Consider the following 14942-nt stretch of genomic DNA (forward strand, 5'->3'; position numbering starts at 1 on the left):
ACTTGGCAAGCTGTTGACCGTTGGGAGATGGGTTATATAATTTACTCTCTGGGTCACATCTGGAAAATCCATGAGCGGGGTTGCATGCTGAGATTAAATTGTTCTGTGGTGCTTTGCAAGGCATCCTCCACACTCTTGTCACACACAAGTTAATGAAACCAGTACACTCTCTCCTGCTTCTCCTATTAAGTTTAGTCAAAATATGAGCACATCCTATCCCATTTTATTTGTAAAACAAAACAAAAAACAATAGTCATACAGGGAGAGAGAGAGAAAGAGAGAAGAGGGAAAGAAGTAAATGGAAATGGAATGGGGCAAGTTTTAGGATGGTCACCCATGAGAATACCATGGTACAGAAGTAGACAGGAGCATTCCACGTATTCATTTGTACCTTTGCTCCTTCTGTGTCTTTAAAGGAATGTGGATGTTCAGGGCATGGAGGACAGAAAATGACCTGATAGACCCCAGGTTTTATATTTCAAACTTTAAGTTAAATGCTCTCTCATTTTATCCTCAAAACTGCCTTACCTTATCAGAATGGTGCTTTCCCATTCTACACATGGAAGGGTTGAGGCTTGCAGACACTCAGTGACTTGCCCAGGGTTAAACACTTAATGATGTTGAAGGCAGAGTACAAACCCAGACCCCCAGAGCCCTTGTCCTGGCCACTGGCACTGACCACTTCACATTTGCCTCCCTCCAAGACAGGAAGCCACATTATAACATACAATATTATAATACACTAGAGAAATACAGTATAATACAGCTTGTGTGTTCTTTACCTTTCATCAGGCCCAGAAATGGTGGCAAGTATTGTGTAGGGCGCAGAATGAAATTTAAGTCCTGCAACACAGAGCCATGTCCGAAGCAGAAGCGAGACTTCCGAGACGAACAGTGTGCTCACTTTGATGGAAAGCATTTCAACATCAACGGTCTGCATCCGAACGTGCGCTGGGTCCCAAAATACAGTGGAAGTAAGTTCATCTGGGGAGGTGCCCACGGCTGCAGGCTGGCACAGGGTCCAGGCACAAAAGTCACGTCGCATGGTGTTTCTCCTGTCTAGTTTTGATGAAGGACCGCTGCAAGCTGTTCTGCAGGGTGGCAGGGAGCACAGCCTACTATCAGCTCCGTGACAGAGTGATAGATGGAACGCCGTGTGGCCAGGACACCAATGACATCTGTGTCCAAGGCCTGTGCCGGGTGAGTCCCAGATGGCGCTCTCTTCACTATGTTGTCCTGCTGCCTAACTGATGTGTAGCTTCCTCAATACAATAGCAGCTGCTTGCGTCTGTGCGTTATCTCCAGGGCAGTGGTTCTCAAAGTGGGGTCCTCAGACCAGCCTGAGCACCATCTGATTCTCTTTTTTTTTCTGTGTTTTATTTTGTTTGATATTTTTAAATTGTAGTGTAATTGATTTACAATGTTGTACTAGTTTCAGGTGTATGGCACAGTGATTCAATTATATTTATCTGTGTGTATACATATATATATATACACACATATATATACACATATGTATATATGTATATATATACACATATATACACACACACACACATATATATATATATATACACATATACATATATATATCCTTTCTTTTCTCTTATTGGTTGTGACAAAACATTGAGTATAGTTCCCTGCGCTTGGGCTATATAGTAGGTCCTTATTGATTATGTATTTTATATACAGTACTGTATATCTGTTAATCCCAAACTCCTAATTTATCCCTCCCAGCACTACGTGATTCTGATGCATGCCAAAGTTTGAGAACCACTGCCGTACATTTTTCTGACACTCTCTGTGGGGGCCTGCAAGAAACTTCCCTGTGAGGAAATTATAATCGACACTATACACAACTTCTTTACCTTAACCATTGTGCATAATGTTAAACCCAAAAGCTTCCTGACAACAAGTTTTAGAAATTGAATAACACTTCTGGCTGATAGTAAAGCATCAAAGCACTGATTTATTGAGGTTTGGCACTATTTTTCTGTTCTCATCAGTCAGAAATCAGTTCTTACACAGCCAGGCTCTGGGATGATGCATTTGTTCCTTGCAAGCAGTCCGGAGCACATTGAAGCTCCTTACTGGTAGGATTTGATGGAAGAGTCTCTGAGCTTCACCCAACTCCTGACCACAGCTACAGTGAGGACTTCCTTGTCACTCCATGCTAGAGCAAAACATCGAGTTTCTCCTCAGAGACTGGTTCATACGAAGGAGCAAAATAGATGAGAATGTGAACTCTGACCTCCTGGTCTTCTGGTAATTGCCACTGATGTTTGCAGGCTCTTGTCTACTCTGCTGTGTTGCGTTAAGATAGGAAGACACTGCAGAGGCCACTTGGAACCTGAAGCCTCAGCCTGGCAGCCTGCAGTCATGCTTTAATCCTCCATTCATAGCCAGTGTTTAAACATAAGGGATTTCACATAAAATCAAATTTTCAATATCTTGGAAAATTGAGAAATGTCAACACTACCCTCCTGTTTCTGCATGGCAGCAGTAGCCTGGATTAGACAGGGACTGCTACCTTAAGATGGGGTGTGAGCTCTTCAGTGGGATAGCCCTCAGCCACTCCTTAATTTTTTTGTTTTCATTCCTGAGCTGTTTTTCGCATTTACTTTACTTACTTGTAGGCCAGCGCTTCTCAAACTTTAATCTCTAGATGAAGCACCTAAGGATCTTATTTACATGCCAGGAAATATACTCTGACTCAGTGAATCTGGGTGGGGCCTAAGATTCTGCATCCCCAACATCATTTGGGATGCTCATGGTTGCTGGTCCAAGGACCACATTTTCCCATAGCAAAGATAAGGACTATTTGAGTTCACCACACTTAAAAGTTTACAGAGACTTTAAGTTCTTATCATTTTGAATGCTCCTCTTTCAAAGAAACACATTACCTAAGAATTTATAACCTCTCTAATACTTACCATGTATTTCAACTGTTTTCTTTTTAAAAGCAAGCTGGATGCGATCATGTTTTAAACTCAAAAGCCCGGAGAGATAAATGTGGGGTTTGTGGTGGCGATAATTCTTCGTGCAAAACGGTGGCAGGAACATTTAACACAGTACATTATGGTAAGAATTTGTTCCTAAGAGCTGTGAGAAGAAAACTAGTCAAACTGTTAACATTATTAACCACATGTAATATGTAAAAGTATTTGTGTAAAACATAAAATCAGTCTTGTTAAGGTATATTACCCATCTGGCTATAAGACGCCTAACAGTGAGAATTCTGATATATTCCTTTGTCGCCACCCTTTACGCCATGCTTAGAGAAAATGAACCAGTCTGTGGAATGCTCAATTGCTGCTCAATTCTTTTCAGGTTACAACGTTGTGGTCCTAATTCCAGCTGGTGCTACCAACATCGATGTGCGGCAGCACAGTTTCTCAGGGAAATCAGAGGATGATAACTACTTAGGTGAGATGGGTGCCCCTGCCTTCTGTAGGAATTCTGGTTCCTTTTCCCTGTAGCATGTGGAGAGCTTTCAGATTTCATAAAAGACGTTGATTTTGAAACTCATTATTTTATATTCCTTCATACATTATACCCTCAGTATATTGATTTAAGAGTCGTGTAGTTACACTAGTCAATATCAAGCAATTGACTCTGGATCTTAGAAAATAGAAATGCCCTAAATCAAATTTTGAAAACACTAGCCTTGTAAGTTTAGCATAAAATCATTGCTATCTTTGAGTCATTAAAAAAAAAAAAAAAAAAACCTGTCCTTTGAGTAACTGACATGCCAGTGTTTTCATAAAGGTGTTACTTAACCAATAGCAGACCACAGGTGGACTTATTCAATATTTCATTATGCTTGATCATTCCAAAAGGTTCTATACTGGCAATATTTTTCTTAGGTCATTACTAACATGGCCCATCTTGCTTTTCTATAGATTCTCCATCCTTCTCTCACCATGGCCAGGATCATGAGTAATTCAAATTTATTCCTGTTTTCTAACCACAACTCACCAGGAACTTTGTGTTCTTTTTTTTTTTTTTTAAAGCTGGTGGCTCATCCCAGTTCCACTTCAATTTATTATTTTGTAAACTTTCATAAATGATTAAGAAATTCACCCAATCATTTTTAATTTAAAAAAAGGACATGGGGACTGGGATAATGACAGAAAAGGATTGAGCTAGTCACTTAGCACAACTAGACTCTTCCTAGCTGTGAAAAACAGCAGGAGTTGCACTTAGATCTAGAAGAAATCAGGGTAGTCTTGCTGGGCTGCCAGTTTTTGAAAGAGATGAGTGGACTTTCTTCCAATGCCCAGACAGGGACTCTACTTACCCATCTTGCATACAGCCTCTATAGAGGCTCCACAGCACATTCCTCTGTTGTAGCATTTTCTGCAGTGTCTCGTTGTTCATTCAGCCACTTATTTAGTATGTGCCAGGCCCTGTTCTAGGCATGAGAAGCAAACTGAACAAAAACATTAACAAATAAAAGTCTCTGTCTTCTTAGAACTTACTTTTTAGTGGGAAGAGATAGACGATAAACAATAAGTTAATAGATAAGCAAACTAGATTCTGTTAGAAGGTCATAAGTAAAATTAGAAAATAGAGGAAATTGCGATACTGAGGGTGGAGCAGGAACAGTAGAATTGAAAATACTTGAATTGTAAGTGATAATGGATATCTGGGGAAGAGCATTCTAGGCAGAGGGGAATAACCAGTGTGAAACCCTTGAAAGAGTAATGCGTCTAATTTGTTCCAAGGATAGAGGGAGGCCAGTGTGGCTGGAGCTGTGTAAGCACAGAGGAGAGTCCTGCTGCTGCTAAGTCGCTTCAGTCGTGTCCGACTCTGTGCGACCCCACAGACGGCAGCCCACCAGGCTCCCCCTCAGATGAGTTTAAACACGTATCAGGACTAAATCAGAGAGGGCCACATATAACTGTTGAAAGAACTTGTATTGTAAGAGACAAGGGTAGCTACTGGATATTTTGAACCAAGGACTAGCATGATAGAGTCATATTTCTATTTTCAAAAGAGTACCCTACTTGTTACACTGAGAATGAGGGGATGGTCGGGGGAAAGGGTACCGGGTAGAAACAGACCTTCGGGTAGGTACCGGAAAGGTCAGGGTAGAAACAGAAAGACTGGTTAGGAAGTTATTGAAATAATCAAAGAGTTGCTAGTGGTTTGGCTCCAAATGGGAGCAGTAGAATTGGCAGTAAAATAGTCAAATTAGTCAAAATCTGGATATCTTTTGAGGGTGGAGCCATCATGACTAGTGGGTGGCTTGAATATGGTATGTGAGAGAAAGAGAAGGCTCAAGGGTGACTCCACAGTTTTGACCTGAGCAGCTGGAAGAATGGAGTCACTATCAACTCAGCTGAGACTTGTTTCTTATATATTCATGTGACCACTACTGTTTTAGGATCAGAAGCTGTGATTTTGTATCTTTAGCTCAAGATATAAAGCCTTTACATAATATGAACTGAGTACATGATGGCTGAGTTATTGAATAACCATCGTTCACGCTATCTTTACTGAGTGCCTACCATTAATGGGGATGGAATTATGATGGAAATGTATAGACTCTTCCTTCTTTTATTTGTTTATAGTTTATTTCTTTCTTTATTTTTGGGTGTGCTGGGTCTTTGTTGCTGTAAGGACTCTTCTTTAGCTGTTGAGAGTGGGGGACTACTAGTTAGGGTGCAGAGGCTTCTTATTGCAGTGGCTTCTTCTTGTTGTAGAACACTGGCTCAGCATGAGGACTTCAGTAGTTGGGGCATGTGGGCTCAGTAGTTGGGCCTCCTGGGCTGTGGCGTACAGGCTCTAGAGCTGTGGCTCACAGGTTTCGTTGCTCTGCAGCATATGGGATCTTCCCGAATCAGGGATCAAACCCATGTCTCCTGCACTGGCAGGGAGATTCTTTACCACTGAGCCAGCAGGGAAGCCCTCCTTCTTTTAAGCATGCATGCTAAGTTGCTTTAGTCATGTCCAACTCTGTGCAACCCTATGGACTGTAGTCAGACAGGTTCCCCTGTCGATGGGATTCTCCAAGCAAGAATACCAGAGTGGGTTGCTATTTCCTTCTCCACTTCTTCTTTTAAGAAAGACTATTAAATCTTTCTTGGAATCAGTTCTCAGTGGTCACATCAGCTTTTCCACACCCTAAATACTCAAAGGAGTGGTGCCTTTTAAAACAGTTAACAAAGTTATTGGGGATCCTTTTCAAATTATTTTTGGGGAATCCCACATTTTTCCTTCAACCACTGTACAAAATGCGTCAGACATTTTTCTTCGTGGACTGGGTTATAAATTAGAGCCTGTGATTTCTGTGGTCTTACTACTTCCTAATTAAATCCAGCAGCATTGCATGCAGCCTCCTTTATTGGTTAATTTCCTGAGAGACAAATGCCATGTTGAACCATTCCTTTCTTCTCAAAAAGGAGAAGGATTCTCCAGTGTTCTTCTCCTTCTGGGGAAAAAATACCCTTTTAAGCAGTAGCCTCAGTTCAATTCATCAACCAGGTTGTGCACCTAAATTAGGGAGGACCTTCCGATATCCTTTGATGTCTCACTAGAGGTTTCTTAATCTCCTTGTAAAGAATAAAAGCAAAATTAAAGAAGGTTTGTCATCTGGGACGGGCAGTTTGAAGTAGTCATGGCTCTTTAATGGAACATTATGGGAAAGCTACCTGTTGGTCAAAGAACGTCTCTCTGGAAGCAAATGAAAAGTGCAAGCAAAGATGGTACGTCACAGTTCACCGAGTGTGAAGGTTAAGACCTCAAAGCCTTTGAACCTTACAGTGGTTTCTTAACAAGTTAGGAAGAGTATGATGTTGTTATCAAATCTGGCGTGTGTTAATGTTTACTCTCGGTTTGAAGGAAGGCACAGCAAATGCTCTAAGAAGATTTTAAAGCCCCCAGTTGAGTCTTGCTGGAGTCCAGCCCCAGCTGTTTCTTTGCTAAGCAATCATCATCCTTATCCCTCATATTTTTTTTAAGGTCAGTCAAGGCATACTCTTTTTGCATGTGTTGGTGAAGAAGCAATTTCCAGGAGGGCCTTTGTAGCCGCCCAGCTCTGATGGGTGAAATGGGGGGGAAACCAACCCAGGAAATTAGCTCCCTAATCGCATTAGTGGGAGGTTGGGCAGCAGACGGTTGTTTTCAGGAAACTATTTGTTTCACGAGGTACCGAAGCAGAAAGCCTCTGTGTCAAAGGTCGTCCTTTCAACATAGACCCCTCCCTCCAGTTGGGTTAAAGCCAAGTTGCACCCAGTGCTACCATCTTCGTATTTCTTAAGGAGAAAAAAGGAGTCATTTCCATGGTGTTTATTTGTCTCCAGGATACTAACCTTTGATGAATAGTGTCAGTGAGAAGACAGGAATCGATTCAGTTCAAGATAAAGCAGGAACTCCATTTCACTTGATTATTTCTATCTCCTTTCCTACTCACCATTTGCTGGGATAAAGAGCATGCAGTGAAGGGTGAAATGCCCCCAAGTCAGCATAAACATGCGAGGAAGCCTGGAGATGTTGGAAAGGGTCCCCAGAATTAACCTAGGATAGATGATTGCTCTTTCAATACAGACAGAACTGGATTACCGCTTAATTTACAGAACTGGCCTTGTGACATCTCATTTCCCCATTTTCAGTGACGCATCAGCTGGGTAGCTAGCCTTCGACTCCACTTGAAAGCGCTGGGTGATTTTGCTTGCAGCACATCCTGCCACTGCCATGCAAGTGCCCGCATCAGGAGGCAGCCTTAGGAGGCCTGAGGTGCCACAGAAACAACCTCTTCTCCAACCAGTGACCCTCTGAAACTCCTGCATCTTGCATGACTGGTGGGTCTCATGCTGCAGGAGCTGCGGGGAGACGAGGTTGTCAGAGGTTTATACTGATAGGAAAACAGTTATTTGGCTGAAAGCTGTCTGTGCTTCTTGTCACAAATGTCAGGTTCAATCGGTCACTTGTTCTTTCAGTGTCATTGATTGAGCACCTACTATGGGCTGGGATCTTTCTTAGGCTTATACAAGCACCTTTTTAAGTGTTGACTTTACTTAAAGAGGTTCATGCAATCTAGCAAAATCAACAACTTAAATAAAAGAAATTTATAGCTAAACATATTTGCTTTCAATTTGCACATAAGGTAAAGAATGCCTGAAATCATTCACTGATTCATGAACATTTGTTGGCTTTCTTCTTGAAAAACTGGTGGTTGACAGGCTCTGGAGATACATTTCCATGATTAGAAGTCACCTGGCCTCAGAAAATATTTTAACAATATTTAAGTCATGCTTTTCTTATCCATAAATTAAGCATCTATAAAAGCGTGATGAGAAGACAGTGCATTTGAAGGCATTTTGATCTGCCAACTACCAAATCCTATATGCACTATCTTTTTCAAAATTTACAACAATTCTGTAAGAAAGCTGGGCTTCCCTGGTGGCTCAGACAGGAAAGAATCTGCCTGCAACGCGGGAAATCTGGGTTCGATCCCTGGGTCGGGAAGATCCCCTGAAGAAGGAAATGGCAACCCACTCCAGTACTCTTGCCTGGAGAATTCCATGGACAAAGGGGCCTGGTAGGCTACAGTCCATAGGGTTGCAAAGATTCCAACAGGACTGAGTGACTAACACTTTCATTTTCACTTTATCAGAAAGCCGTTATCCAGAGGAAGAAACTGAGGCTTAGAGAGGTTGAGAAACTTTCCCGAAGTCACACAAGCAAAGTGGGACAAATTAAAATCCTTATGGGTCTGACTTCAGATATTATACCTTTAACCACTTCAGTTTATTGCCTCCACATAGAAATATATGTAGCTGAACTGGGGATGAACGTGACTGGAAGTCAAGGTTTATTGGTGGAAGTGAATGGTGAGGTTGGAAGAATAAGTCAAGATAAGAGAGTGATGCTGAGGAGTTTGAACAACATTCTGTTGGTAGTAGGGACAATCAAATGATTTTGAATCAAAAAGAAACCAAGATCTTGGATTACCTTTTTTAAAAGATTGTGTTTTTAAAGGCTTTGTTTCCTGTGCCACCACTCTCTTCCTAACCATTTCAAGTGAAAGCATCTTACTGTTCCCTCAGGGCCAAGATAAGGCTTATAAGGGTAGAAATTCTGGTAGGTGAAGCACTGCTTTAGGGGCCAAATTTGATGCAGTTCATTCTTGAGCCTGCAAAGAATAGTCTTTGCATCCATATAGTGCCCAGTGTGGTGAACTCTGTGAGGTTCCCATGTCTACAAAAACAAGGGCACTGCTGCCACTGAGGCACGGAGTCTATTCAGAGCTACATCACAGCCTTCATTCATTTCCACATAAAAGTACGATATCTAATTTCCCTAAATCCTCTCAACCTCTTCTGTATATGCATTGCTTCTGGTCTGCATGGTGAAAGACAACACATCACCTGCATCAGTGAAAGACATGTTAGGATGGGGCAGATACCTGGGATAACTTGGCTTCTACCCATCCCAGAACCAAAACAGATGTCACTAATGATGTTGAGACATGATGCTGAAAAGAAATCCTGTTCTCCATAGTTTCTTGAGTGACTAGTACCAAATGATTAACATTGGTGTCTGGGAAGAAACCTATTTGCCAACTCTGAGTCAAGTTTCCACATTCCTTTTATTCACCTAAGTATTTATATGGCCTGTGTATTTTAAGGGTTCCTTCCCTGCTGAGATATGCTGATTGTGTACAACTTACTAAAGAGAAGGGGCCTCTTTCTAGTATTTTGTTCAGAGCTCAAATGTTTTGTAGTTCTGCTTTCTTGAGTACTTGTTACATGTCAGGCTTAAAACATGGAATAGTTCATTATTCAAAGAGCAGTTGTACTGGGAAAAAAAAAGTGGTACTTAAAAATTTTTATAGTAACTGAAAGTGAAAGTTAGTTGCACAGTTGTCTCCAACTCTTTGCGATCCCATGGACTGTAGCCTGCCAGGCTTCTCTGTCCTTGGAATTCTCCAGGCACAAGTACTGGAGTGGGTTGCCATTTCCTTCTCCAGGGGATCTTTCCGACCCTGGCATCAAACCCAGGTCTCCTACACTGCAGGCAGATTCTTTACCAACTGAGTTAATAACTACTAGGGAGAAAATGTGATTGGGATATTATTTGAAATTAATCAAAAAGTATGAAAATAAATTTTATTTTTTCTTACATTCAACAAAATTACATTTTGATTTTACCCATGCCCAGGTTTTTAGAATGGAGAATATGTCAATGGATAAATATTTTTGCCTAAGTTTTTGAGTCAAGTTATATAACATCAGAGTGGTACATTCTTTGTTTAAAGTTTGAGCTCAACAGTAAAATCTGAAAAGGAATAATTTTTTAAAAAGCTTCCTGAGATTTTTTTTATTTACTTTCCCAACAATCTCTCTTGACATTTGGAGAACTAAATTATTCCTTCTGAAGCAGCTGTCCTCTCATCTTCTTTGTCCATTTTCTTTCCTTTCCTTAAATGTCTGACTGGTCTAACTCTGTCATGTTGGCCAGTGTTTTGGCACTTGACTCAAGCTGTTCTCCAACATTACTTTTTCAGCTTCACTGATTATTTCATCTTTTGCAATATTTGCAGTAGATTCATTCATTCTCCCTCCCCCCTCAAAAAAAAACTATTTTTGAGCATCTACCATGTGTTCTTTCAGAAGCTGAGATATAATTGTGAACAAAACAGTCCAAAAATCCTTGCTTACATTCTTCTTCTGGGAGAGTGGAGACAGCATAAACAAAGTGCTATGGAGAAAAATTAAGCTAGGAATTGGATAAGAAGTTTGGATGGAAGGGATTTGAAGGTTTAAAAAGAATGATCCAGGTAGGCTTTACCAGGCAACAAATTATCTCATGATCTAGTGACTTAGAATAACAAGTGTAAACAGTATACATGTTTCCATGTGTCAGGAATCTGGCAGCAGCATAGCTGGGTGCTTTTGGCTTGCGGTCTCTCCTGAAGTGGCTGTGAAGACTTCAGTTAGGGTTGTGATTCTATCTCAAAGCTTGACTGGGGCTAGCAGGTCCACTTAATTGCTCTTGGCAGAAGGCTTTGGTTCCTTGCTGCCTTTTGCAGAAGGCTTCTCAGTGGAGCTGCTTGAGTATCTTAACAATTCAGCAGCTGGCTTCTCCCAAAGCCAGAGATTCAAGGAAGAGCAAGGTGGAGTCCTAATGCCTTAGACATAGCCTTAGACATCACAGTATCCTAGTGATTATACAGTCAGTGCAACTCAATGTAGGAGGGGACAGCACAAGGTATAATTATAGAAGGCAAGGATCGTTGGGACCATATTAGAGGCTGACTGCCTCAGTGGGTCTTGCCAAAGAAGTGATATTTGAGCATCATAGTGGTCATGGATTTTCAATTTCAACATCTGTCAAAACAGGACAACAAAGATTCAATAGGTTCAACTATTGAATGAAATATAAAGAGTTATTTGGGTGGGAACCAGTTTTATAAATGTTCATTTCATTAATAATATATTTTTAAATCATACGCTTTCTTTTTTTAAATTGAGGTAACTTTGGAAAAATGGTTTGGGTTCTCAAGATCATGGCTGAAATTCTGGAACAGGAACTATGAGGTCTCTGTGTTTATGTGTTCATATGTGTCTGTATGTGTGTTATAGATGTGTGATATTGCCAAAAGTTAATTCATAAAGGAGCTCTATTTAATTGACTTAAAGGAAATTAAATACTCATAAATATTCAAAAATACAAAATAATCAGGTCAGAATAAATTTCAGGCTCATATTATCTGAAAAATGTTCAGGACAAAATTGATTTCTGGTATTGAAAGTGGTTTAAGGTTTTTGGTGTGAGAAAACTAAGATCATGGGATCTGGTCCCATAACTTCATGGCAGATAGATGGGGAAACAGTGGAAACAGTGGCTGACTATTTTTCTGGGCTCCAAATTCACTGCAGATGGTGATTGCAGCCATGAAATTAAAAGACACTTACTCCTTGGAAGGAAAGTTATGACCAACCTAGATAGCATATTAAAAAACAGAGACATTACTTTGCCAACAAAGGTCTGTCCAGTCAAGGCTATGGTTTCCCCAGTGGTCATGTATGGATGTGAGAGTTGGACTATAAAGAAAGCTGAACACCAAAGAATTGATGCTTTTGAACTGTGGTGTTGGAGAAGACTCTTGAGAGTCCCTTGGACTGCAAGGATATCCAGCCAGTCCATCCTAAAGGAGATCAGTCCTGGGTGTTCATTTGAAGGACTGATGTTGAAGCTGAAACTCCAATGCTTTGGCCACCTGATGCGAAGAGCTGACTCATTGGAAAAAACTCTGACGCTGGGAGGGATTGAGGGCGGGAGGAGAAGGGGGCGACAGAGGATGAGATGGTTGGATGGCATCACCGACTCAATGGACATGGGTTTGGGTGAACTCTGGGAGTTGGTGATGGACAGGGAGGCCTGGCATGCTGCAGTTCATGGGGTCGCAAAGAGTTGTACACGACTGAGCAACTGAACTGAACTGAAGTATAGACAAAGAGGTACACATGGGCAGGATTTTCTAAGATTGGATTAAATTTGGTTGGGTAAATGGATTTTGTTAGGAATGGGCTAAGACAAGACTGGATTTGATTTGTCTCTCCAAAGTATTCTTGAAATGCTACTTTTGACAGATTGAGATGAGTTTCTTCACCTGTAAGTGATTTGTATTTGCTTTTGAGATCTTCCCTGATAGCTCAATTGGTAAAGAATCTGCTTGCAATGCAAGAGACCCCACTTTGATTCCTGGGTCAGGAAAATCTGCTGGAGAAGGGATAGGTTACCCACTCCAGTATTCTTGGGCTTTCCTTGTGGCTCAGCTGGTAAAGAATCCACCTGCAATGTGGGAGACCTGGGTTCAATCCCTGTGTTGGGAGGATCCCCTGGAGAAGGGAAAGGCTACTCACTCCAGTATTCTGGCCTGGAGAATTCCATGAACTACAGTCCATGGGGTTACAAAGAGTTGGACACGACTAAGCGACTTTCACAATGTTGGCTTCTAACATTATGTAAGTTTCACATGTACAACATTATATTTCTACTTGTGTATATACTACAGCACACTCACTACAAAAAATGTAGTTTCCATCCATCACCATCCAGTTGATCTCCTTACTCTTTTTGCCCTACCCTTGACCACCCCCACCACTTCTCCTCTGGTAACCACATTCATTAGTTCCATCTGTAACCCTGTAACTGCAGGGCTTGTATCACAAATCCCAGTCTAATTAGCACTCTTGTGTTATATCTCAGCTAGTTTTCAAAGGCACCATGAAGGGTGGGTGTCTTTCTCTCCACTTTAGAGATAAAGAAATCAAGACCAAGAGTGGAAAAGTGATGTCCCAAGGCCACATACTTGGGAAGTGGCAAAGCTCAGATTTGAGTCTGTGTGTGTCTGACTGAAAAGTCCACATTCTTCACACTCTATTGGCCTATCAATGTGTTCTTTCATTTTGCAAACAGAAAAATGGCAACAAATCAATTATTTCTTTTCTCACCACCAGCTTTATCAAGCAGTAAAGGTGAATTCTTGCTCAATGGAGACTTTGTTGTCACAATGTCCAAAAGGGAAATCCGTATTGGGAATGCTGTGATAGAATACAGCGGGTCCGACAACGTTGTGGAGAGAATCAACTCCACAGGTCGCATTGAACAAGAACTTCTGCTTCAGGTAAAAACTTGGCCATGAGCCCATGCCCCTTTTCTAATTCCATGAGTTGCCAGGCCCACATCCATCCTCTCCATTTTCTCTGTGCATTCCAGGTATTGTCGGTGGGAAAGTTATACAACCCCGATGTGCGCTATTCTTTCAATATTCCTATTGAAGACAAACCCCAGCAGTTTTACTGGAACAGTCATGGACCCTGGCAAGCATGCAGCAAACCCTGCCAAGGTATCTACTTTTAGGTTGAGTTCAGGAGATTTGAGTTCAGGAGATTTGACATGTTTTTTAATTCTTTTATTTCTTTCTTTTTGTGGAGGCAGCCAAATGTATGTAATCTATACATTTTTCTATCTGCATCCATTTTCTAATCTTTCTCTACCTCTGTCTGGTTACTTTGGGCTGGCAAGTTGAACTATGTAAGGGATTTAGGACATGTTTGGTTTCCTCAGCATGTGTGAAGCCAAGCAAAATCAGCTCTGCCAAATTGACTTTCCCGAGACATAAATTTAGTAGTCATATTATATGCAATTCATCTGGTTTCCTTTTGTCTAATTTATGAGTTGGCAAACTACAGCCAGTGGGCCAAATACAACTCACTTCCTGCTTTTATAAATAAAGTTTTATTGGAACACAATTTTTTACATCTGTAAGTGGCTGCTTATGCCCTATAACAAGAGTTTAGTAGTTGCAATAGAGATCATATAACCCACAAAACCAAATATATTGACTATCTAACCCTTTCCAGAAAATGTTTGCCAGTCTCTGGTCTAGATAGTTGATGGAATAGGTTACTTTGTCTGAAAAATATTTTTTCCTCCTTGCTTAGGGGAGCGGAAACGAAAACCTATTTGCACCAGGGAATCTGATCAGCTTACAGTTTCTGATCAAAGATGTGATCGACTGCCTCAGCCGGCACCCATTACTGAACCTTGTGGCACAGACTGTGACCTGAGGTGAGGCCAGTGTTTCCTCTTGGTCTTTATTACTGAGTTGTGAAGGTTTGTAAGGAGCAGGTGGGATATTAGTCTTTAGGCCCCTTTCTTGTGTTTCAGTGAAATAAGCATTAGTCAATTTTCCATCCCTCTGAAACTGATTATCTAAGACATATGCCTGCAGATTTCTTGTTCTTTTCCTAAGAATTAAAAAAATAGCTAATAGAGTGTGGCAGCTGCCCAAGAAAGTGCTCATTGGACCCTCGCAACTTGCTGCACAGGTATTATTATGACTGAGTTACATTGAATGCAAAAGTTTGTGGGTTTTGGGGTTTTTTTTTTTTTTTTTAAGTTTGTTTTTTTTCTGTTTGAAAGAC

The 14942-nt window shown here is 41.0% G+C and overlaps 1 protein-coding gene across 1 annotated transcript in view; it reads left to right on the forward strand.

Moving 5' to 3' along the window:
- ADAMTS9 (ADAM metallopeptidase with thrombospondin type 1 motif 9) overlaps positions 1-14942 on the forward strand; it is a 162287-nt gene that overhangs the window by 55209 nt on the left and 92136 nt on the right. The window contains exons 13-19 of the mRNA XM_068981738.1: positions 793-974; positions 1064-1200; positions 2964-3081; positions 3331-3426; positions 13473-13639; positions 13732-13861; positions 14460-14586. Coding sequence (XP_068837839.1) covers positions 793-974; positions 1064-1200; positions 2964-3081; positions 3331-3426; positions 13473-13639; positions 13732-13861; positions 14460-14586 — 957 coding nt within the window. The remainder of the gene's footprint in view (positions 1-792; positions 975-1063; positions 1201-2963; positions 3082-3330; positions 3427-13472; positions 13640-13731; positions 13862-14459; positions 14587-14942) is intronic.

This window comes from Capricornis sumatraensis, chromosome 10, assembly GCF_032405125.1.
Source record: "Capricornis sumatraensis isolate serow.1 chromosome 10, serow.2, whole genome shotgun sequence".
In the NCBI taxonomy this organism is placed as follows: domain Eukaryota; kingdom Metazoa; phylum Chordata; class Mammalia; order Artiodactyla; family Bovidae; genus Capricornis; species Capricornis sumatraensis.